Raw genomic sequence first — 24,053 nt, forward strand, 5'->3', positions numbered from 1 at the left:
TACCTGGCCTATCGCCCAAACCGCCCCTCACCTTTTCCACCCCACGATAACGCACCTTAAGAAAAGAACGACCACCAGGGCACCACTAAATACTTTTTACCCCTCACCGTTCTTTCTACCTCAACTCCTTCCCGCCGTGACCTCCGATCCACGAACCCCACCAAGGCGACGTCTCCCCGACCCAGCACGGAAGGCCAATTCGAAACACCACCTTCCTTACCCAGCACACCACGGCACGGCAACAGCAAACCCTCGTCATTTCCCCTTCCGAGAAAGTCTCCTTCCCCACGATAGCCTCGTCGTGAACAAAAACGCACACCCATACCCATCCCCAACTCCACAATCATGGCAGGGGATCACGAGGAGCACGAGGTTGGTCTGCCCACTTCTCTGCCTAACAGAGGCAATCTTCTCGTGAGAAATCTCAAGGAAAGAGCTGACACGATACCTGCAGGGCGCCTCCGTCCAGGAGCTCCTCATCGAGGCTGCGCGCCGCGACAATACTGAACTCTTTAACGAGGTCATTGCCGGCATCAAGAACGAGGATGAGCTATCCCGCATCCTCAACGAGACCACCACCGTTATGGGAAACCACCTCTACCACGAAGCTGCCTCCCGAGGAAACTGTACGTCTTGCCCTCGCACACTTCCTCCAGATACTCGAGCCTTGCTACAACACCGCCGACTTCCTTCTTCTCCCACACCATCCTCCTCAAACTACCCAAAGGCACCATGCTGACTCTAACGCCTTCCCACAGACGACATAATCGACCTCCTCCTCGACCAACCAAACTTTGAATGCGACCCCATCAACCGCCAAGAAGGCGACACACCCCTCCACAGCGCCATCCGCTGGATCAACAACGAATCCCAAGCCAACCGCGAGTTCGGCAACGCCCTCGTCGACATGATGCTCGAAGCTGGCTCCAGCCCACGCATCAAGAACAAGGGCGGCCTCACCCCCCTCCAGCTCGTCGACCCCCGCAACCCGGCCCTCCGCGAACTGATTCAGAAGCACGAGTACGCCTCGCTCAACGCGGGCGACTTTATCAACGTGGACGCTTCCTCTGCGGGCAAGAAGAGCAAGGGCGGTGCGCCGGCGTCGGCGCCCCCTGGTGCGCCTCCTGCGATTCCTAATTCTGCTGCGCCGCCTGTGCCTGGCGGGTACGCTCACGACGAGGAGAGTGACGATGATGCCGAGTTTAGTGGTAGTGATGACGAGGAGAGGGCCGAGTGGGATCGGAGACGGAAGGAGCGTGCCGCGCGCAAGGGTTGAGTCTTAGGGTTGTAGGGGCGTTTCGATCACCTTCAAGTGAGAGAGGGAGAAGGGAGGACTTTGCAGATTTCGAGCACAACTTGGTTGCACTTTTTTTTTTTTCGCCGGTACATCTGTTCCTTGTCAGCCCCTCGCCTCTTAACATCCTCCGCCCCTGAAACGGCGGGGGATTGGAGGAGGCGAGGGTCAAGACACGTACAAAAACGACACGGCAGTACGGAGTATAGAGGAAGACAAGAGGAAAGAGGTGATGTAGGAAAGAGAGAGCAAGAAAAAAGAATTTATAACTGTTAGACTTTTCCAGTGTCACGATCATGGGATCAGCATGTTTTTCAGGCGGCGTCGTCTCACGGTAAAGAAAAAAAAAAGAAAAAGAAAAAGAAAAGTACATTACATCGGAGTCGGGACATGAGCCATGTTTACCTACAAATACACAATCGAAAACATTCCACATGGTTATAACTTGTCTTCTCTCCAGTTGGTTTCTAGCCACGGAACACGTAGTATCGACTATCCAAAATGAAGTTTCTTTTTCACGTCGGTGTCCTGAATCAAGTGAATCAATGCTCCCGTGAGGTACAAGTCGTGTATTCCGCGAGGTTATGGAGAGAGAGCACACGTTAGTTATCATACCTACCAATTTGTGAATGCCCTGGGCCCGGATCCACGGCTGCGGATCACCGTCTCCGTCGGTTCCCTTCCGAAAGCTTAAAACTCTCCACTCGTCGCACACGACTACCGTACCGGTAAGGGGGAAAAAGCAGATCATGAACCTCGATATGTAGGGCATGGTTTCTCAAGGACCGCGAAGGTACAGGGTCACGTTATGATACTCGTTCTCCATCAAGATTTCGGGGATGACTCTACATGTCTACTACATTCACAGGAACCACACTATTCAAAGTATAAAGTGTATTGTATTCGTCATGGGTATAGGTTTTCTAGGTACTCGAAAGGAAGGTTGCGGTTATAGTGTCTTCTAGCTCACGCCGTTGAGCCTCTGTATCATCGTCCTGCGCCATGCATCTATCGTCCATGCCTCGTACAATCATTCCTGGGTATCCCAATGCCAAAAATTCCAAAGTTGCAAAGAAGCACAGCTGATTGCGTGGGTCCAGCCCTGTCGTGCTTATTGCAGAGAAAGCAAAAAAGGCAAACAGCCTGAAGGCATTCATCTACCAGCCCAACAGCATGGCAGCGGTTGTAGCCGCCGCGCAGATGGCCCACAGAGACGACGATGCCAGGCCTGGAGCAGCGTTCTTTTCGCTCTCAGACTCTATGTAGGATTGATTCTTAACCAGATCCAGGTTCTTCTGGCTCAAGAAGCCGGCGCTCGCGAGCTCGAAAAGCTGCGGTCCCATGGTACGGAGAATGTTAGTGCTCCTTCCAGCGGGGCAGAAGACAACCTCCCAGCCGCCGCCCGATGGGATGATGAAGGTCGATGTTTGGTCGTCAAAGGCGAAGCTGTATGCGTCAGGGCACAGGGCCTTGGCGTGTCTGGAGTACAAGCCTGGCTTGCACTTGTTGGGGTCATGCCATTTGCCTATACAGCAGTCGTGATCCGAATTCGTAGCCGCGCATTGGCTCTTGCACGGGCTGAAGGTCGGACGCTGAATGTTATCGTCAGGATAGGGATAGACACCATCGCCAGGCTTGTCTGGCGGGTTGGAAAGCAGAGGCCATGGGCACCAGTCTTTGGAACTCTCGTTGGATTCAGTTGGCTCCCAGGGAACGGGATATGTGCTGTTGGTATAGACGGTGCCGCTTGCCGCGCGTTGTGAGAGGAAGCCTGTTGTTGCGATGCAGGCGCAGTTGGTCAGATTTGGCGGGATATACGTGGTATTCTCGGCGGGAATGTAGTTGATGCCCACAGGGATGTTGTAGCCGTCGACCAGGGAGATGTCGTAAAATGTTTGGCGTCCAGAGACACCGCCGGCCAGGTTGAACTCGGCGAGAGTTGCGGGAACAGCACCCTGGGTTGATCAGCCATCGTCCGATGCATTCAAGAGGGCGAAACTTACACTGAATTCACAGTCCAGCTTTCCAAAGCAATCACCCGTTTCGCATCCTGCCGACCCTCCATTGACGGTACAGTTGGTTCTTCCCCAAGCGCGGCCTTGCCAAGTTGGCCCAACCCACATGTCCCGACTGTCGCCCGAGGCAAGCTCGAAACCGCCGATTCCAGGACCGACGCCATGCTGTGTTGTGATGCCGGGCCAGATCGTGTTGGGACATGAGTTGGTGACCTTCAAGGGGATTCTTCCATTCCAGTCCTCGGGTGGGCCTCGTCTGGCGGGATTGTACCGCTTATTCAGTTGAAGGTAGTCGGTCTTGTAGTTTGGATGGTAGCTTGGGAATACGATTGCGTTGGCTGCTGGTAGCTGCGAGGCTATGGCCAGCGCAAAGCAGAGGCTCTGGCTTGTCCTTGAAGGCCGCTTGTCGCCTCTCTTCGAAGATGACGACGGTCTCATGGTTTCGTAGGTCGGCCTTCTCTGACAGGTCTTTGGTATAGCCCAAGAAAAGTAGCAAGATTGAGAGTGATAACAAGTCGGTAATTCGTCGACTTGAAAGGGTCCAATGTGATTCTACGCCTGGATGCTGTGACAATTCATGGCTCAGAGGGATCCAAGCTTCCGCGGTTCTGGACGAACGACGATCTGGAGTAGATATAAGAACCGGCAGCACCCAACGATGTTGAGGAATCAGACGCCCACCAATAGCCTGCGACGGACCAGCGCCGAGTGACGTACGGGAGCAACGACGTGAGAGCGAATGAGCAAAAGCAAGGGGCGGCGGGATTGTCCAGAGGTGCGATCGGCCTGGCTAATCCAGGGGCCAATTCCTGATTATCCCTGCACGCGCGATGTAGCGTCAGAGTTCGTCCAGGTGGGAGACGCAGGTTGGTTGGGCGGGCACGGAAGGGTGGAACTGGAACTGGGTTCGTAGGGCAGGGAAAGGAAAAGTAGGTTATTTTCTTCGCGCTTAATGGACAAGCGTTATCTGGCACTAATGATTCAGAAAGGGACGTCGTCAAGTTTTGTAGGAGGGTACGAAGTGGAGGTTTCGTGGCATACGAGAGCCTCGAGTGACCGAGGTGGATGCGATGTCAAAGTTCAAGCAGAGAGAAGAAACTGTCATCGCACAATTACATTACCTCCTGAACTACAGTCCTTTACTTGCTGTATTCACAATACACCGACTACCTTACCCAACTGAGGGGGCGATTGGCCCGTCCCATTTACCTGCTGCCACTCTCAGTTGTCGAAGGGTGCAAGATGCAGGGCCCGACCTTGGGTCGAACCTCCCAGCGGTTCATGTTCAGACGATGACGCAGGAGCAACTGGCTGCCCGGTTTCCCGCTGCTACTGACCGGGGTTGATCTGGTCACCTTCGGCTCGTTAGTGACCAGGGCCTTCCTTGCTTGGCTCTTGCTCCCCCGCGCCGTGTACCAACTGGGCCAGTGGACGCAACTTAGTCTCCACATATTGAAGTTGCTGTGGCTGAGTCAGGGCCTGTTCGGAGCGGTCAGCCTCTCAAGTAAGGTAGTCTCTCGCTGTTCTCCCCTCAAAGACTGTACTTCGTGTCAATGGCTGTCTTATCTTTCGACATGGCCCCCACAACGTTGCTCTTGACCGTCATGAACTTGGTCAGGAACATTCGTCGAGATAGAGAACACGGTCCCTCACAAATGCAGGATCAGGATGTGTTTTGATTCCGAGAACCGCTAGCCCGGCATCCATGACCCTCCACTCCACGTGGCGCTCACAGTTCGCAAAACACAATTCTTGGCAAGTCTGGTTCTAGTCGAGCCAAACAAGGTTTACTTCAGAGCTGGCTAGATATAGCTCTCATGAGCGGATAGTTCACAATTACAACCAAAAAGTGCAAAAGCTGAGTCTTCCTCATGGAGAGCCTACGAAAATCTAAGAAGACCAAGCCCGCTCAGGTGAAATGACACGGGAGTGTAAACCTCAGTTTCTGACTAGTTGGGATGAAAGGGCGGTGGCTTCAACAGGCTTGCATACGACCTTCCCCCAAGTTTGGGTGGACCTCTCGACGACCCCGTCAGGTAATTATTGTCTTGTGAAAAAATCTTGATTTCTCCCATGCGGGGAGTGTCGTGCGTCTACAACACTTGACAATAGGCCATAATCCTTCCGCGTCATAAAAACCTCCCAAATCCAATCCTCGTCTTCCAGTCATCTGTTCTGGGAGGTCTCTTCGTGATATGTACTCTCGGCCATTATTAGCCTCGGGGCCTGTCCTTCTGGCCCCCATCACCTTTTCGAGGTATCATCCGAGTGTATGGAAACGAAATGCCCAATGCAAGCAAGCAAACATTATCAATCTCTCTCTCTCTTTCTCTCCCCTTCCTTCCACCACCGTCTTTACCTGAAGCGCGCTCTGCAGCGGCCCATGACCTCGCCTTGGCACACCAGCTCTGCGCTGAACTCGGATCCGTCGAGCGTCAGGTAAATGTCAAAGTAGACACGGTAGAATGTGCCCTGTGGTGTGTCCATTCTCTCAAAGTCCTTCTCGAGGTTCTTCCGCGACAGGTCAGAGGTCAGGGTGACAACTTCCTTGATGCCTGTGTCCGAGGTTAGCAGTGGTTAAATATGAAAATCTGTGATTCAACTTACGAGGATCCTTAGTATACTCGGGACAAACATCGTCGTCGCAGGCGTACAGAATATCCTCGTACATGAGCGTCGCACCGGGTGCAACTTGACGGAAGAATGAGACCTTGACGGGCTCTCCAATCTTGACCTTTTGACCCTTTTGCACAAAGATTTGACGGGTGAACTTGCAGCGGTCCTTGCCGTCGAGGGATGGCACGCGGTAGGCCTCAGGATGGTACCCTTCCTTAAAGGGCTGCAAGGTGGCCATGAGGTAGTGACGACGGGCAACACGGTGTGTGACGACGCGCTCGGTGATGCCGGCGGTAACAGCACCCTTGACGATAGCGGCCACGGAGTCCATGGGGCGGACGACCTTGGACTGGAATTGGGGAGGAACGTGAAGCTTGATCTGCTGGAAGAGGTACTCGGAGGCACCGAATCCACCCACAACGAGAATGTTTTGCAGCGTCCGGTTCTGGGCCTGGATGGCGATGATCTGGTTTCTGACGAGCTCGAGAATGCGGTTAACAACGGGCTCGAAGCACTGCAGAATCTCCTCGTTGGTGAACGTCATGTAGCCCTCCTCGATGCCGGCCTCGGGGAACTCGGCCTCGATACCAACGTCGACGGCCCACTTCTGGCCGTTGTTGCGGAAATCGGCCTTGATACGGTTCTCAAAGTCCATAATGCACTTGGCGTACACGCGGCCCGCCGTCTTGGATCCGTCGGGCAGCTTCATCTTGCGAATCTTGGTGCGGAGGATGTTGCTGAAGTTGCGGTTCAGCGCTGTTGAACCGCAAGAATCACCAGATCCTGCCGTGCACTCGGCAACGGTGAAGGGGTTCTCCTCCTCGACTTCGTACGCGATCAAATCGACAGTACCACCACCACAATCGACAATCAGCACGGCGTCGTGGACCTTGAGGTTCAAGAGTCCCGTCTTGGAACAGAAAATAGCGGCAGCTTCGGGCTCGGAAACTAGCGTCAACCGGTTGTCGTTTTCGTCTCTCAAGAAGCCAGCCTGGATAGCGGCGGCTCTGGTGGCGGCCTTTCCTGCATCGTTCCAAATGGCAGGGACGGTGAGATAGTAACGGATGTTTCGCTCCTCACGGTTGAATACCTCACCGAGGGTCTTTTGCAGGGCCGAGCGCATAGCCTGGCGGAGCTTGAAAAGATAGTCGGCCGCAACATCGATTTCGGACTTTCCAGGAGGCAGAGGGGGCAGGTTGATGGGGTCGATATATGTGTTGCCGGACAACATGAGCTGCAGCTTGAACCATTCGACCTTTTGCACGCCGGGCTTCGGGTATCCAGTAGGGGCAAGGGCATCGGCGATGTCGGGGCCCCAGCCAACAACCTTCTGATACTGATCGTAGTAGAGAACCGTGGGGATCTGGAGACAAAAGAGTGTCAGCGAAGTACCAGCGCAGAACGCAACGCGCAATCTCCGGGAACCGCAAGTCTTCCTACCTTCTGCTTCGTGTATGAACCAGCGCCAGGCCATTCTGTTATAATGTCTTCCTTGGCTTCGTTGTTTGTCGCAAAAGCAAACGCCACACCGGAGAAAGTTGTACCCTGTGGGTCATGTCAGCAACGCGGCATCTGACAAACGTTGTCTCAATCCCACGAGTCCACGTACGAAATCGATACCGACAATCAGCTGAGCCTTACTCCTGCTGTTGCCTTCCACCTCGGCCGCGCTGCCGCCTCGCTGGTACTGTGCCATGGGCCCACCCTGAGGAGGACCCGGGGGAGGATAGCCACCGCCGCCGCCACCGCCGTACTGAGGAGGACCACCCATGGGGTGTCCCTGACCGCCGATGGGAGGAAGCTGAGGGGGATAGCCAGCGACAGGAGCACCAGTGTTGATGGGAGGAGGACCGCCGACCATCTGAGAAGGCGGGGTGCGAGCCGGACCCTGACCGGTCATCGGGCTGGTGCGACCCATGGGAGGAGGACCGCCTTGGGGGAAGTTGGCCGAGTAGCTCGGAGGCCGGTTACCGGCGCCTGGGTGTTGATTCATGGGAGCGATTGATGCGGAAGAGGTCGAGGCAATGGAGCCTGGGCGGACGGGAATCTGTTGCGGTATTTGAGGGGCACCGGAGGGGTGACCACCCTGAGGAGGAGGGGTCGGGCTTGGGGTTTGGTTCGGGTCGGGTGTCTGGATACTAGCAGTTGACTTGCGTTTGCCGAAACCAAAGCCTTTCAGGCGGGAGTTGGAAAAGCTCATATGGGATTACTGAGTCGGGGAGAAGAAGAGGGAGAAAAGCGAGGGCCCAAGGTGGGCAGGACCAGCAGAGGGTATATCGATTTGGGTTGCAGGGCGTCGGCAGCCGTGCGGGTGCGGGTGTGCGGTGCGGTGCAGCAGAGCAGAGCAGAGCAGCAGAGAGGAGCGGTGGTGGTGGTGGTGGTGGTGCTCTTGGTCGTACTCGAGTAATAATCGGCGGGATGATGGATTGGATGGCCTGGGCTTAGACTTTTAGGACTTGTTGCTGCGGCTGCTGGGCTTGGGCTTGGACTTTTGGGCTGGGGTGTCGGGGTTGGGGGGAGTGAAGAGGAGGGGGAGGGGGTGGATGGTGATTTTTCGGTGGTAGGCAGTGGTGGTCCGTCCCGGTCAACTTTCAAGTCAGACGCAGGTCAAGTCACGGTCCTTAGGTCAGCAGAAAAAGTCAAGAACCTTTTTAGGACTTGACTAAGGGCTTTTTTTTCTTTCCCCCCCAGGTCTGGGAGGTCTGGGAAAGGGACTAGGAATCCTAGAACTCTTTCTCCTCACACAGCTGCTGGGCCTGTTGGGTCTGCTGCTGCTACTTGTTGCCACGGGGTTCGGAGCTTGACAGGACGAAAACGAAGACGAAAGGCGGGAAGGCGAAGGGGGAGAAAAAAAAAAAAAGAAGTGGGAAGGAGTGAGAAAATAGAATGCGGTGCTTGCTTGGGAATGGGGGGGTGGAGGGGGTGGAGCGTGGAGCGTGGAGCGTGGACCGTGGGCGCTTGAACGAATCCGCCGTTTCTGGGATGATGCGGGTTGAGATGTGCAGTGCAGGAGCAGAGCGGGTGCAGCAGAAGGAGCAGCAGCAACAGTAAGGTAGGTGTTTGTAATGCAGTATAGTAGCGGACGCACAGCGATGGGCAGAGAGAGAAAGCAAAGGGCATTGAATGAGAGCGGGAGAGGGAAAGTGCGGGACAGTTGGGGAGACTGCGTGTGAGTGAATGCGAGCAGATGTGAGAATATGATTGATAAGGTAAGGTGAGGTAGGATGGACGACTGGGATAGTGAATTGGGATGGTGGATTGGGATGGGAAGTTTTTCCTCTCTTTCTTTTGGCCAAGAGGACGACAAGCAACAAGAGGAGAACTTCCAATCGTGAGGCACCGGGGAAAGCAACAAGATGTACAGGTGAATACTTACGGATAGGTACCTTTCCCCCCCTTCGCTCGCTTACTCTACCTTAGGTAGTGAGAAAGGAAACCTGTCTGGCGTAAACAGGACTTTGATGTAGCTCAGGCGCGGGACGGTAAGCATGTGTTGCTTGCTGTCGGCGGATTGAAGAAGACGAAAACAAGGGTGCAAAGGCTGCAGTGAAGACGATGAGTTGAAAATGTCGAAGAAGGTGAGATTCGGAAGTCAAAAACGGTGACGATGAGCTGTGGATGAAGCAAGCAAGCAGGCAGGCAGGCAGGCGGGCTAGGCATGCAGAGGAGGGCGACGAGGAAAGCGACGGTGGGCGATACGAGACGCTTCCTTCCTTCGTCGCTACCTCAAAGACAACCTGGTACCTAGAGAAGGAGGCTCACGCTGAGGTGGGCTGGGCGGCTGGACGCGGGGTCGGGTGTCCAGGTATGGAATCCGTAAGAGCAAATGGAAGCAACACGAGCAGGAGGTAGCACACACTGGTACACTAAGGTAAGGTAAGGTAAGGTAGGCAGACAAGATGAAGCGGACATGAGAGGGAGAAAAGCCACAGCTTGCTGCTTGTTGTGCTACCTTATTCAGCTTGTTCCTGGTCAAGGGAATCAAGAGGTGATGGGCCGACCTGATGAGAAGTTAGGTACATTATGTTGGCATCATTCAAGGGTCATGTACTCGAGCACGTTCTTGAATGTCCTGCCTGCCCATCCACCCGTACGCACACAAAAGGCAGCTGTTTCTCACGCCTTCTGCTGGCCAAATTGACTTGTCTCGTCTCGTTTCGTTCTGTTTTACGGCCTCGCTTTGCTTCAAAGGACCACCCCGTTTGCCCTCGCCCATTCCCTTGTATGCCACTGCCACGAAGGGTTGCCGCTGCTCTGTTCCCAGTCCAAGTTCCAACGAGTGCTTGCTTGCCTGCTTGCCTGCTGCTCTGTGCCCCCCATTTTGGCGCATCCAACAAGGAAGGAAACCTTGAGAGGAGGTGCTAAAGGAAGTCCTGTGCGATGTCTGTCAACTGTGTACCTAGGGTGGGGAACCCATTCGACGACACATGTCACTCTCCGCCGTCATCAACTGCGAAAGTGACCTCGACCGGGATCCTCAGCCAGACGGTGGTCCGGCGATGAAGTTGCTAAGGTACCCACGAATACTCCCGCCAGCCAGCTGATGGCACTAAAACGAGCTGCGGGTGCGCTAGATGGAGGAACCCCCCTCGGGTCGCTTTCTGGGCAGTGTAAGGCTGAGAAGGCGCCCAATGGTCCCAATGCTGCCTCTGGATTGGGCTGCGCGGGTTCAGGCTGGCTGCAGAGCACTGGAGCCCCATGTGCATGTACTTCGTAAGAGCTCACTTCGTAACTGTGTAAGGAACGGAACCTCACAAAGTACCGACTTGGGCTCTGTGTGTACATCCCACGTATTCATCCATGTACGAACGTGTATTGCAGGACCTTTCTCACCTCCAAGTGGTACAGAACGCACACTACTTGCATGTCAGCACACAAAGCATCATGAAATAGCTGAAAGGGATGCCTCCCCTGGAGTGCTTGATTGAGCCAGCTCCCGTCTCGTCTGCGGCCAGATCAGATCACCGACGCGTTTCGTCCCGTCTCCCGTCGCCGTTGTCAACGTCTGGGACCCGGGCGGAGGAGGGGGCCGTAGCCATCTACACGAGGCATCTCGAGACTGGTTTCTCGCCGGTGCCCGTGTCAGAGACTCAGAGAACCCCAGTACATTGGACGACGTCTGTCGGGGTCCTTTGTCTGCCCATCCCCACCCCCCAGCGAAAGAATGACAAGACATAACGAGGTTGACGGCGAACCTCGAGCTGAATATCAATGTCTCAACCCCGGGCGGATACTTACTGTACCTTGATGATGAAAGATGCAAGCGATCACACTGAAACGGCCTGCGGAAAGACTTAACGTCAAGATCAAAAAGTCGACCGCAATCTTGGTGCCTACAAAGGAACAAACAATTAATTACCTTAGCCCTGCCGTTCCCGTCAGAGGTGTCTGACAACTGACATGTTCTGACGAGCCAGTGCCAGCCGTCAGAGCAGGGTACATGCCGATGTGACTCTCGTGGAGAAAACTGGAGACGGGATTCCCGATGTGTGGTTGCGATTCTGCTAGGCGTTGGGAAACAGCACAACTAAGACAAGGTATGGACTTAGTCGTCGGTCTGCGACGATACCTTGCTGCGGGGAGTTGGGACCCAGAAATCCGGCAACCTCTGTCCATCTTTGGCTGAGTCCTTGCACAGGAAATCCAGGGCTTCAGGGGGCAGCCATCGGTTATCTGGAGCCAAAGTCAGTCAATGACTTTATGGAAGCGTCATGGGGCACAGCTCGCCTTCTCTGTATGTAGAGGGATACGGCCACTGTCAGCGCCCAATGATCATAGTGCCATGGAACCTATGCCGAGCAATGAGGGAGTACGCCTCTGGATAGCAGCTCTTCGAACCCTGAGAATTATTGGTGGGGGTCTGGTAGAGACTAGAGACGCAGACAAGCAGGGCACCTACATACCTAGTAGCAGGATCGCAATGCAGGACTTTTGGCGTAGGACTTTGGGAATCGAGTGTACGGGTATCCGTACTCCGTATGGAGCACCAAGTACCTCGAGGTACATGATGTGCCCTTGACGCCGGGGAGGCTTCCGCACCTGCAGCTCGCCGTCTGTAAGACCTTGTCTGGCCAGTAGCTTTTCTCTCAGGCTGCGTCGTCACAACTTGGGAGTCAGAGGCGATAATCCAGAGATCGAAAAGTGTTGCCATTGTCTTTATCGATCTAAGTACTTTCTTCCCTTGGTAAATCTGGCCTAGAAGTGTTCGTAGCTAAGGAGCCAACATCGGATCAATCGCGAACCGGTGGCTCTTTCCTTTGTCCTGGTAATCGTATCATTCGGGGAGGAACGTGGGGGTGGGTGGTGTAATTGCAACTAAGGGAAGCCTTAAGGTAGCCTACGGAAACCTACCTCACAGAGAAGCAAGCAACTCACGTTTCCCCTCTCTCTCTCCTGGTCCTTCTTTCTCTCGTGGCTACCCCGCCAGACCAAGGGAAGCAAGTACGGTAGGAAGGTACCAACCTTGGTTTCGTCAGCACTTGAAGAGCTTGGATTGCTGCCAATTTTGCTCCCACCTTGTCAAATGGCAGGAAGTCAAGAGGCACCTTCCTAAGGTGAAATACCGTAAGGTAGGTAGGTACTCATCCTCATCCAATGTCTTCCATTGCCCTCGCCCTCCTCATGGCCCTCAATACATATGACTGCGCAACGAACTGGCCTTCTAGCTTCCAACAAGAAATTCGTCTTCGAAAAGGTACGTCAATAATCCGCTTAGCGCTCAACCTTATACAATACTGAGGCAGATGCAAGAGGCCTCACCCCTTCTTCGCCCTCACTGCCAAAGAAGCAAAAAGCCTTGCTCGCGTCAATCTTTTCCCGTCTCGAGAGCACCGGCTTTAAGACTAGCCAATGCCATAGCTGCACGTCCAATCCCATCCTCGTACGACTACCAACGAAATACATCAAGATTCGAAACCGAGGATGGAATCGAGAGAAAGGTGAAGGAGACCTCTCGTTACGAACCATGCCTCGTACCCTACTAACGCTACGCGAGATAATCCTGTTCCCACAATACCTTAGTGAATGGAAACCAGCCGTCGCGAGGCGTAGCACAACAGCCATGCTAAGCCCCATGGTCGTGCGATAGGCCAGACAGGGAGCACCCCTACTTGCCGCCGTCCTCTGATCCAACTCCGCAAGCTCAGCCGCACAGCTATTGGGATTCAGCAGCTTTCCCCGAGCCGGCGCCAAACTTCCCTTCTATCCAGTGCGCCAGTCTTGCCCGTCTCCAACCCCCAGTAACTTGGTGCGTGAACTCACAGGAGCCCTCTAAAGTTTGAACTGGATCTCCGTGCCGTAGGAGCATAGGGACCCAGGACCATGGGATAGCGCCCATGGTCCCAGCCTCCAACTGATCTGATGGTTGGAAGGACTTTGCCAGGTTTGCCATGACGGCACACCGATATCCATCCCGGCACGCCGTCGCTCCGGTCGGGCTGTCAATGTCCCGGATCCTGGTCGCTGGCACGCTTCCGTTGCGTCGTGTTTGTTCGTGCTGTGGACATTTGTTACGAGGGTCCCACGCGTCCTGGACACCGCCAACTCTTCTCCGCCTTGCCCACTGCGACCTAAGCTTCTCGAATCCGCGTAATTCCAATGGAAGCACTGCCCCCCAGCCCCATCCGTTCGGTTAGCCCACGTTCCTCGGAGCAGCTTGAAGGCTCCGGACTGGCTACTACGGTTAGGTCCGAGTATCTTGTACCAGGAACATGGAAGAATGTGGACTGTATCCGCCGCGTGGACAGTCCCCAGTATCGCTGTCGCCGTGACGCCGTGGGCCGGGATATGTCCACGTGCCCGGAAGGGCGCCGTAAGGGTCCTTCGGGGCTCCGGCCGTTGCTCCCGAACGCGTTGGGCTCGCGGCTAATCGCTCCCCACCCGCTCCTTGTGGGCATTCTGGAGACCTGTTGACTGAAACCCGAGCCGTTATGGCCGGCAGTATCCTGACATACCGGCGGCCGGGTGTCGGTGCAACGAGACATACATCATACATGGTTTGATGCAATGCGCACCTAGCTTCGGCGCCGAGTTACGGCGATCTTTACGCATCCCTTGACGCTGCTTCTTTTTCCTATTTCTTCCAATGTATCGTGGGGTCTCTCATACTCACCATTGAGCTGAGGGGTGGTGAAATTGCCCTACATGCTTTCAACCAGCTCCGTGTAAGTGCGGGGGGCATTCGAGGGGGGCATTCGAGGGAGGCTTTCTTCGCAAGTCTGCGTGCCGCTTCTCTCCCTTCCAGTCCCTTTTCTAGGCTTTGATACGCGAGACAACACGCCTTCTTCCTACGTGCCAATCGAGAGGAATGTACAGGTACGATCCAAGTACATTAGGCATCCTTGGATCAGTTCATGGTTAACAGCTGAGTGTGGCTAGTGTCCGCCACCAACACTTCCTTCCTCGTTCGAGCTTGGGCCGAGAGCTGGATGCCAAGCTGGAAGCTACGGACGACGTCTCATTGGTCCCAGTTTTCTCCCTCCCGTCCTTACGCAGTAAGGTAGGTACACGCTGCATTTGTCTCCGCTGGTTTGGAACAGCCGCGGTGGCAGCAGCATTTGGGTTAAACTCAGGATACCAGGCCAGCCAAACTCTATCAAGAAGGGGAATTAGGGGACCGGCAGATTGCACACACAAAATGGCAGTCGAGGCAAGTATAACTGTAGGGGCTGCGTTACAAATTCAATAGCGCAGCCAAGCCACTGAATCAGCATGGCGTCCCATGTTGACGAACCTGTCCTCTTTTTCATCCGTTTCCAGACAGGGAAGCCTCAGCCGTCGCAGCTGCTTGCCGATTGATGTTTGGCAATTGCAATTGGGATAACACAGGCCCGCAGGTACCGTGCCGATGGGAAGGAAGGAACCAAAGAAAGAGCCGACTGCCCCTTACCATTCTTGTTACAATGTGATAGTCTTCCCTCGACAACGATTTCTGAGCCTGTGTCTCTTCCATCATTTCAGTACGCTCCAGCTTCCTCCAATAAATGCCAAGCTGAGGCGCCACCGACCAAAGGGCAGCTGAGACACCACGAATGTCAGGATATCCCAAGATACGCGACGCCTACTGATACTTGGCTCGTGGAATGCTGGTCTGCCGCGTCGACAGCCTTATTATACCGATTCAACGTCCCACAAGCTCTACAAACGAGAGTTCACCTTTCTACACAACTTGAAAAGTCACACTTGCGACGAAATGGCTTTCTACCAGATAAATCTGGCCGTTTTTGCGGCGGGCAATGGGTATCTGCTCTACCAGCAATACAAGCGCCAGGAACAAGAAGTCATCGAGGAGCTGAAGCAGGAGGCGGCTGACTCGGAGGAGGGTTCCGATGGAGGGGATGTTGAGCATCAGCAATTGCTCTCTTCGCCCGTCGAATCTCAAAATGTAGTCCGCCAATTCCAGCTGGACTTTTTCCCGGTCTACGCCCTGGCGATGGCAGCGGATTGGCTCCAGGTAATGCGACATGCGATCACTACAATGGAATCAATCAGACTGACGTAGGGACAGGGCCCCCATATCTATGCCATTTACAGATACGAGAAGAACATCCCCGAGAGGGTCGTGGCTGCTCTGTACGCTGCAGGCTTCGTGTCCGGCGCCATTTCCGCGTCCTTTGCCGGCGAGCTGGCAGATCGATATGGCCGCCGCCTTGCCTGCCTCACGTACTGCGCTACCTACATTCTGACCTGCCTGACGATGCTTACCGACAACCTCTTCATCCTATTCCTCGGCCGATTCGCCGGTGGCGTTTCGACGACACTTCTGTACAGTGTGTTCGAGGCCTGGCTGATTACGGAGTACAACCAGCGTGGTCTTTCGCGGACGAACCTCAAACTAGGCTCCATCTTCGGCAACATGACCACCATCAGCTCCATCGTTGCAATCCTGTCCGGCATCGTCGGTGACATCTTGGTCAACTCACTGGGCGGCCGCGTCTGGCCTTTCATGGCAAGCGTGGTCTGCTCTGGGGCGGCCATGTGGTTGATCTTGAAGGGATGGAGCGAGAACTATGGAACAAAGCAGCATGGTCCGGCAACGACATCACTCGCCGAGGTCAAGAGCGGCATTCAAATGATTCTGGCCGATATGCGAATCCTGTCGTTGGGCCTGACGTCGACCTTCTTCGAGGGCGCTATGTACCTCTTTGTGTTTTTCTGGTCTGCTGCGCTGAAAAGTGCGCGAACCAAGGCTGGCTCAGACGAGGAACTTCCCTTTGGACTCATCTTCTCCAGCTTCATGTGCGCCATGATGGCTGGATCTTCCTTCTTCTCGCTCTATACCAAGACACACTCCAAGGAGACGACATCGCTTATCCTCATGCTGGTCGTGCTCGTGGTGAGCTGCTGCCTGTCCGGAGCAGTTGTGCTGGACAACGAGAAGCTGTTATTTTGGGCGCTGTGCATGGTTGAGGCCAGCATTGGAGCCTACTTCCCAAGCATGTCGTTCCTGAAGAGTCAGGTTGTCGAGGATGGTGTGCGTGGTCGCGTTTACAGTCTGCTGAGGCTACCTCTCAACGTGTTTGTTGTCGTGGCGCATAGCTTGGATGAAGAGGGTAAGTTGCTAGTCCGAGTTCAAGTATCAAAATCGTTGCTAACGAAGAAACAGGCGACGGACACCGAAACGCCGTCTTTATGACTTGCGCTGCTCTGCTCATGATGTCCTTCTTCATTGTCAAGAGGAACTTTGCCCAGGGCTAGTTATGGATGGACGATGATCAGTGGCACAATATCTATCTCCTGAAAGAAGTGAGGTTGAGTAACAGGAATGAAATGGGGAGTTTGACAAGAAAAGCAGCATTACGATATATCAATGGTATGAATGGTTCAGCTGGTAGAGGACACCATTGAGGAAAGCAGATGATACGTGGTCAGGGCTACTGCTAAATACAGCATGACACATACCTAGTAGAATGGAAATTTCTGGAAATTAACAAGAAGAAGACAAAGTGTCCTATCAAAGGTATCTAGCGCGTGGGCTATGGCTCGTGTGCGAGGCTCCCCCAGCTAAGGTAGAGATGATATTGAGTGCCGGGGATTGTGTGATAGCCGTCAACCAAATGCTGGGGAGCGACGTCGTGGGGGCAGAGACCTGCCGTGCTTCCATCGCTGTTGCCAGTTGGAGGCAGGGGCCAGGTGGTCACGTTGGGGGTTCCGTTTCATCAGCTCTCCAACTTCCTTTCCCTTTTGGGAGAGCCGTTCCTGCCATACTGTCAAATACTTAATGTATGGAAGGTTCTTAACTTTATCCACGGTCCATGGAACATCGTGTGAAGTGTTTCTGGCCTTCCATGTTTCCCAGCCTTTTCCCTCTTTTCAACCTCTTGTTGTCCAAGAAGTCAGGTTGTCGGCACTGGCCAACCTCAAGACGGCCAAGCGCCATCTGTCTTCCCCTCCCGCCGCCGGTTCTCATTCGCAGCAAGGCCACTTAAAGATCCTCCTCTCTCCAACGATCCAGATTCTACGGAGTACTGTTGACAAGCACCCCGGCCCTGCAGCTCACACCGCACAGTTGGGCGGGACCTTGCAACGGTTCGATAGCGATTTGAGTGGTCAACCCAAATCTCAAATCTGGCGCACCCCCTCCTCCAATCCAATCCCAGGAGTGTTTCTTATGCGACAGAAGCGCTCGAGAAGGAGAACCCGCCTCGGCTGACGAGAAAGAGAGACGAGGGAAAAGAGAGAAACGCAGAGGAGGGGACCAAAAAAAGAAGGATCGGCTTGCGCGCCAACCTCCTCTTTGCTCTTTGCCTTCTTGTCTCGTCTCGACTTGACCTGAACTTGACCCGTCGCCTCTTCGTTCGGCTGTTTTGTTTCCTCCTGAAACCACCAACTTTTGAAGAAGCGGCCGTCCTATCTCGCCTTCAGTTTGTTCCACGTCAACCATAAGTAGTCCGACGGCGACTACCCATTGTGCGACAGTCTACGCTAGCAAACCAGAGTAGCGTTCGATCTTCACATTCTGATCAGAGTTACATACTTTCCGCACCAACACCACCACGGACGGCTGCCACCAACCATCATTACCAAGACGAAAACCGGGAAGCTGGTCGTTACTGTAGGAAGCATCTTTGGACGCTTCGTTATCAAGATTCGTTCTGCACTTTGACGTGCCCCCCGATCTGTTAAAGGGCTAGACCGCTGCACCTTGGGCAACTGCGTCACCTCATACTTCGGCGTCTCCCAACTTCCTTCGAACAGGATCAGCCAGGACAGCCTATTCATCGCGATCACATGGCAGTGACACACGACTGCAGACACTAGCTGGGGAAGCAACAACAGAAAAAGAAGACAGAGACGGAGCGACATTCGTTTCGCACATGAAGTGCTAGAGAAGAGGTAGTTGCAAGCCGAGGAGCCCAGTTTATTAATACCCAGTAGAGCCACCAACGCTCTGAGTCGAACACCACCAAGACGCACCAGGGAATCTCCCGACCGACTCAGATTTGAGACCCCCCAAAGATCCGGGGACCCAGACCCAGCATCCAGGATCCAGCAGCCCAGAATTGAGGGACCCTGATCATCGGTCATAGGTGACGAGCGCACGACTATCACGAGCAATTGAACGAGACAAAGCATTTACGATTTCCTCACACGAGGCCAGAAAGGACACTAGAGCTTTGCCCTCTCCGCCTTTCCCTTCCCTCCAGTACGGAGTACTCTTCTTCATCCCATAATTCCACAATTATCATCTTTTGATTTTATTCCCCGCTAGCCCCCGCCGCCTGGCGCAACCCACGAATCCACGACAAAACGACACACGAGGACATCAGAATTTGGCGCAAACCCTGCAGACGTCTTCCCACCTTTTTGCAAGAGTCCAGTCCAGGTACACCCGGGATCCCCATATATGACCTCATTGGGGCACCAGGCCTGGGTCCTCTTCGTCTATCCGCAGCGTCACACCCGGGAAACTAATTACAGACGGGCCGTTTAAACGTGTTCTGTCTCCTCCAAAGGGCCGAGAGGGAGAAATTCGGCGCCAAAGGTCACCACTGGCACCACCGGTCGCGGCTCGCCGCTATCGTTCCGCTCTCCAAACGCCGCGCACCATTACTGCGCTGCGTCTCGCAGGTTGTACTTGCACGCACCAAGGTGAATCTGGTCGCTTCACCGGCGCCAGATCCCGTACCACCACACTTCAGTCTGGGACTTCCGCCTAGGTGCGCGCAAATTACTGCCTTATATCAGCAAAACGTTGGTGTTTTCGCGACGAGGTGCAGCAACGCGCCCGCAGCGAGAACCCAAGCGTTTTCAAGCTGTCAAACACGGGCACATTGTCGGCCTACGTCGGCAGGCGAGGCGCCCATTGGCGCGCAGGTGGTCTTGGTGTCGACTATCAAGACATCAAAGACCAGCAGCAGCAGCAGTTAAGGTCAACGGCCGGGAAAGAGGAAATTGCCAGCCAGAAAGACCTATTGACCACAGCTGTATCAGGCGAGGCATTCGACGACGACACGCAGGGTATGAGCAACTACGGGGTGGCGTTGAGGCAAGGTGGTGCTGTCGATGGCGGCAACGTCGAAGCTATCGACAACGAGACCAACAAAAGCAATAGTCACATCAAGGGCCACGGACCAAGACACCGGAGAAGGAGGAGCAGCTTCCTGGTCTCCCATGGGGTCTCCTCATTTTGGTACGGCCTTTGCTCGGTGGTGTTTTTAGCACTCGTCCTAGTAAGTACCTCTGCAGCAGTGCAGATTCTCCTTCGTTGTATCCGTCGTTTCCCATCAGACAAAGCTATCACACAGTTCACACTCCCTGACCCTGGACCTCCAAATCCCAATTCATTGCCCTGAAACCACACATAGTCTCTCGAAAGACTCAACGTCCCCGCCCTCTTGTTTTCTCCCCGGCGACAGCGTGCTGCAGTTGCATGCGCTCATTTTCCGTCGGTTCGATATTTCGTCTTGTGTTTGACCAAAGTCTCTCCATTTCCGGCATGTTCGGTGGCCCGCCCGGGTGTGGACGATTGTGGATGGAGACGGGAGCTTCTTCGGCGTAGAAGTGGGCCACCGTGGGACGGGGGGGTGATAGTGTCGCCTGTCAGAGACTCAGAGCCCTGCGAGTGCAACCGTGGTGAGCCGCCGTCAGCGTCAGTCTCGCGCGTGGTGGCCTGGCCGCCTGGGTGCCTTGGGTATGGATACGGTTGTTGTCCGAGTACCTTATCCCATGTCCCAAACTTGGGGGAGTTTTCCCCTGGGGCATCATGCGGACTTCCACGGGGGCCCAGGTTTTGGGGAATCTACTTGTTGGGGAGCAGGAGACATGGGGGCAGCATGCAGACGACTTGCGCCGGGAGAAGCGCCGGAGACTGTCCTTGAGTGAATCTTCACCATGGACGGTCAAGCGGCTGGCTACCTTCCTCACCTGCCGTATCGTTCGCACGCTGCAGCAGACCAGGCCAAAACGAACAGCAGTGGGCAGGGAACTCGGGGAGGGAGAAACGGGCGAGAAAATCGAGCGAGCGACACGAGAGACGAGAGGCAATCGATGATCGGGAGCTCGCCGGAACCCAATTGGAACCAACGGCGGGGCCGAAGTTGATGCCACGATCCAATGGCAGGCGACCAAAGCTGCTTTCGGCTCCCGAGCTTTTGCCAGCAGGGCCAAGGCCAAGGAACGGAACACTTGACCGGACTCTGCCGCCGCCTCGGTACCTTGTCGTCATGCCAAACTATGGCAGTCTGGGTGGTCTCTCTCGCTGAATTACACTTATTACTAGACCTACTTTGTGCGGATACACACGGGCGCACGATTCCCCGCAGCAGTCGACCCCCCAGGCCAGAGCTGGTTCCAAGGTTCAGGTTCCAGTTCCAGTTCCAGCTTTCCGCGGCCACGCATCTCGCCTCATACCACGCAGGTGTACCCGTCCAGGCTGTCCATCCACCATGCTGGGTCGTGCTGCAGAAGACCCTATTCTCATCACGCAGCTTAGTGCTCCGTCCGGCCCAACATCTGGAAGGGGAAAAAAAAAAAGGTCTCGAGACTTGCAGAACTTGAAGGCCTGGATGTGACCCAATGGCATTTGTATCCCACATGCAGACCTGGGGAATCATCAACTGAGAGTTAGTCAACGACAACTCCAGTAGCAGGGTCCTGGTCATCGTCCCTGTTCCGTATCCTTGGCGTCGGCTTCGCTGTTCGGGCGACCTCTGTCATGATGGCCAATTGCCAGAATGTCGTGGGCTTGTGTTACCCAGAGTGGAAGACAAGAGTCTTGGAGGCTTGGAGCTGGAGGAAGAATCGTGTCTACGAGTAGTCACACGAGACCGACTACCTCAGTCACCCCACCACGACATTACCTCACTGCTTTCTGAGGTGGTGGTGCTGAGTGCTGACAAGGTACCTTACTACCTTGCATGCCTGTCGCTCTGCTCCATGGGACCAGCAACCATCAGCTCCACACTTGCTCCCCATGCTCCATGTTGGCTCCCATGCCAAATGAACCCCATCCCCCGTCCATTCCACTGCGATTTCGTCACATACATCATCCTCAGAGCTCCCCCAAAAACTTCCTCATCTTTGCTCTGTCCGACCTTTTTCTCCCATTGTCCCATACCTACCTACTCTCTTCCTCATCCTTCTACCTGACCTGGCTTTGCCTCGTTCGAAATCTCAAGTTTCAACTTTTTCTCCTCACATCTGTTTCCTCTCGTATTTGGAGAATCACTTCATCCTCCTCTGTCGACGAAGATTGCCTTGGACTAATTTGTACCAAAACAGCTCACGCAGCTCTTCCTCCGAGACGCCAAGCTCCTTCCGCCGCACCTCCAACTGCATCTTCGCTCCTACTTATTCCCCTCTCACAACTTCTTCTACCCGCCTCCTCCCTTCTACTCTCCTTCGGCACAAATTTACCAGGAGCCCGTCTGCGAAAATCCAGCGCCTTTTCCAACCACGCCGCCAATCTCTATACCTCTCACAATGGCGCTCGAAGCAGAGACAAAACGCGTCGTCGACCAGTTCGAGCTGTCCGATGCATACATCAACCGTGCCGTCAGCGAATTCCTTGGCCAAATGCGTAAGTTTGCTCATTCTCCCTCGCACCCCGTACTTTGCAAGTATTCGCTTGCGGGAAATGTCTTTGTCACGGCCAAACATTTGCGCCAAATAGAGAAAAAAAATGCGCGGCAACACTCAGCAGTCAAGAAAAGTGAGCTGATTTTAGTATCTCACAGAAACTGGCCTCGAAAAGGATGGATCTAGCATGAGCCAGATTCCGACCTACGTCACTGGCGTGCCCAATGGCACCGAAAAGGTAAATTGCGCAGCAACGAAGCTTGGTGTTCGCAAACCCACTTTGCGAGATTCTACTCACTGACACCTGTTGCAGGGCCTGTACCTCGCCGTCGACCTCGGCGGCACAAACTTCCGCGTGTGCTCCGTCCAGCTCAATGGCGACACTACCTTCAACCTCACATACAGCAAGGTCGCGATCCCCAAGGAGCTCATGGTTGCCAAGACTGCTGAGGAACTCTTCTCCTTCCTCGCCAAGCAGATTGAGCTCTTCCTTCGCGAACACCACGCCGAGCACTTTGAGCAGCACATTCGCCGCCGCCAAACCTACAGCGCCCCCGAGGGCTACCGCGACGAGCACGTCTTCCGCCTGGGCTTCACCTTCAGCTTCCCCGTTCAGCAACTTGGCATTAACAAGGGCAACCTGATCCGGTGGACCAAGGGCTTCGATATTCCCGATGCCGTCGGCAAGGATGTCTGTGCTCTGCTGCAGGTCGAGATCGACAAGCTGCACCTCCCCGTCCGCGTTGCTGCTCTCGTCAACGACACCGTTGGAACCCTGATGGCGAGGTCCTACACCTCCACCGGCAAGTCCGGCTCCATTTTGGGTGCCATTTTCGGCACTGGCACCAACGGCGCCTACCTCGAGAAGCTGTCCAACATCAAGAAGCCCATCGTTGGCGAGTTCGAGTCTGCTACCGGCGAGATGGTTGTCAACACTGAGTGGGGTTCGTTCGATAACCAGCTCAACGTGTTGCCCAACACCCCTTGGGATGATGCTCTCGACAAGGCCAGTGTCAACCCGGGCATTCAGATGTTCGAGAAGCGTGTCTCTGGCATGTTCTTGGGCGAGATTGTCCGTCTTACCATCCTTGACATGCTCAAGGACGAGAAGCTTTCCCTGTTCAAGGACCAGAACTCTAGCTTCAACGACTGGAAGTCAACAACAAGCATCGGCGCTCAGTCTGGCATGTTCAAGCAGTGGGGCCTGGACAGCTCCATCATGTCCGTTGCCGCTGCCGACAACACCCCTGAGCTCTCCACTCTGAGACAGCAGCTGGAGTCCGAGATGCTGGTGTACAGCCCCTCGCTCGAGGACGCCCAGGCCTTCAAGGCCGTTGCCGGCTCCGTCGGCCGCCGTGCAGCTCGCCTGTCAGCTGTCGCCATTGGCGCCATTGTTCTCCAGTCCGGCAAGCTCGACGACGAGACGGAAGAGGTCATTGACGTTGGTGTCGACGGCAGCTTGGTTGAACACTACCCCTTCTTCCGCGACATGATCTACGAGGCCCTCCGCTCCATTGAGAGCATCGGCCCCAAGGGTGCTGACAAGATCCGCATCGGCATCGCTAAGGACGGAAGTGGAGTCGGCGCCGCCCTCATTGCCCTTGTGGCAGCTGGCATGGAGAAGGAGGGCGACGTCTTGACCGAGTTCAGACAGAACGTCAAGAGGGAACTTGACTCTATCCCTGAACAACGTAAGTTGCTAGTCACTAGAGTCGCCGAGACAAAGGGCGATGTCGACCGTGATGAACTTCCCGCTGCGATGCATTGCGAGACTGTCGGCTAATCACATTGTGCGCGTGTTTTACAGGTGAAGAGGTGTCAACAACCAACACCGCACTGATCATCGGAGGCATCGTTGGTGTTGCAGCCATTGCGGCAGTCTGGTGGTCTCGGTACAACCGTCAATGATGAACGAGGTATAACAGAGATGAATGAATGGGGGGCATTGAGGGATGGGGAAGGGTGGAAGTGTGGGAACGCAAAGCCCATCAGTCACTTGGGACAGCAGACGAGAAGAGAGGGAAATGTGATTCTCACTCTTCCGTTGTCTGCGTCCCCATCCGTGTGAGCATCTTTTTTTTTGGCATTGGGGATTTGATCATTTTCTTCAT

At 54.7% G+C, this 24,053-nt stretch overlaps 7 protein-coding genes across 7 annotated transcripts; 3 read left to right on the forward strand and 4 right to left on the reverse strand.

Annotated features, from left to right (window-relative positions):
* Positions 1 to 137: 137 nt before the first annotated feature.
* Positions 138 to 1,531, forward strand: BDZ83DRAFT_180673 (uncharacterized protein). Its single transcript, XM_060501520.1, has 3 exons — positions 138 to 372; positions 455 to 626; positions 759 to 1,531. Exons 1-3 carry the CDS (start codon positions 346 to 348, stop codon positions 1,274 to 1,276), a joined length of 717 nt encoding a protein of 238 aa, XP_060367954.1. The 5' UTR covers positions 138 to 345; the 3' UTR covers positions 1,277 to 1,531.
* Positions 1,532 to 2,175: 644 nt separating this feature from the next.
* Positions 2,176 to 3,750, reverse strand: BDZ83DRAFT_694035 (thaumatin family protein; the record flags this gene model as incomplete). Its single annotated transcript, XM_060511342.1, has 2 exons — positions 2,176 to 3,249; positions 3,298 to 3,750. The coding sequence occupies 2 exons, from the start codon at positions 3,745 to 3,747 to the stop codon at positions 2,452 to 2,454; spliced, it is 1,248 nt and encodes a 415-aa protein (XP_060367955.1). The 3' UTR covers positions 2,176 to 2,451.
* Positions 3,751 to 5,164: 1,414 nt separating this feature from the next.
* Positions 5,165 to 7,556, reverse strand: BDZ83DRAFT_611477 (uncharacterized protein). Its single transcript, XM_060507659.1, has 3 exons — positions 7,535 to 7,556; positions 5,917 to 7,470; positions 5,165 to 5,864 (listed from the first exon to the last, which is right to left on the reverse strand). The coding sequence occupies exons 2-3, from the start codon at positions 7,397 to 7,399 to the stop codon at positions 5,665 to 5,667; spliced, it is 1,683 nt and encodes a 560-aa protein (XP_060367956.1). The 5' UTR covers positions 7,400 to 7,470; positions 7,535 to 7,556; the 3' UTR covers positions 5,165 to 5,664.
* A 3,167-nt stretch (positions 7,557 to 10,723) lies between these two features.
* BDZ83DRAFT_611491 (uncharacterized protein) lies at positions 10,724 to 11,282 on the reverse strand. The gene has a single exon (XM_060507660.1). The coding sequence runs from the start codon at positions 11,099 to 11,101 to the stop codon at positions 10,808 to 10,810; it is 294 nt and encodes a 97-aa protein (XP_060367957.1). The 5' UTR covers positions 11,102 to 11,282; the 3' UTR covers positions 10,724 to 10,807.
* Positions 11,283 to 15,115: 3,833 nt separating this feature from the next.
* On the forward strand, positions 15,116 to 16,620 carry BDZ83DRAFT_749696 (major facilitator superfamily transporter; the record flags this gene model as incomplete). The annotated part of the gene is made up of 3 exons (XM_060513802.1): positions 15,116 to 15,376; positions 15,431 to 16,475; positions 16,529 to 16,620. The coding sequence occupies 3 exons, from the start codon at positions 15,116 to 15,118 to the stop codon at positions 16,618 to 16,620; spliced, it is 1,398 nt and encodes a 465-aa protein (XP_060367958.1).
* An 811-nt stretch (positions 16,621 to 17,431) lies between these two features.
* BDZ83DRAFT_180916 (uncharacterized protein) lies at positions 17,432 to 18,941 on the reverse strand. The gene is made up of 2 exons (XM_060501521.1): positions 17,900 to 18,941; positions 17,432 to 17,772 (listed from the first exon to the last, which is right to left on the reverse strand). Exons 1-2 carry the CDS (start codon positions 18,496 to 18,498, stop codon positions 17,532 to 17,534), a joined length of 840 nt encoding a protein of 279 aa, XP_060367959.1. The 5' UTR covers positions 18,499 to 18,941; the 3' UTR covers positions 17,432 to 17,531.
* Positions 18,942 to 21,846: 2,905 nt separating this feature from the next.
* Positions 21,847 to 23,725, forward strand: BDZ83DRAFT_571726 (hexokinase; the record flags this gene model as incomplete). The annotated part of the gene is made up of 3 exons (XM_060504433.1): positions 21,847 to 21,943; positions 22,101 to 22,180; positions 22,256 to 23,725. The coding sequence occupies 3 exons, from the start codon at positions 21,847 to 21,849 to the stop codon at positions 23,723 to 23,725; spliced, it is 1,647 nt and encodes a 548-aa protein (XP_060367960.1).
* Positions 23,726 to 24,053: the final 328 nt, after the last annotated feature.

The sequence above is a fragment of the Colletotrichum acutatum genome, assembly GCF_030867785.1.
Source record: "Colletotrichum acutatum strain CBS 112980 chromosome Unknown BDZ83scaffold_21, whole genome shotgun sequence".
Classification (NCBI taxonomy): Eukaryota; Fungi; Ascomycota; class Sordariomycetes; order Glomerellales; family Glomerellaceae; genus Colletotrichum; species Colletotrichum acutatum.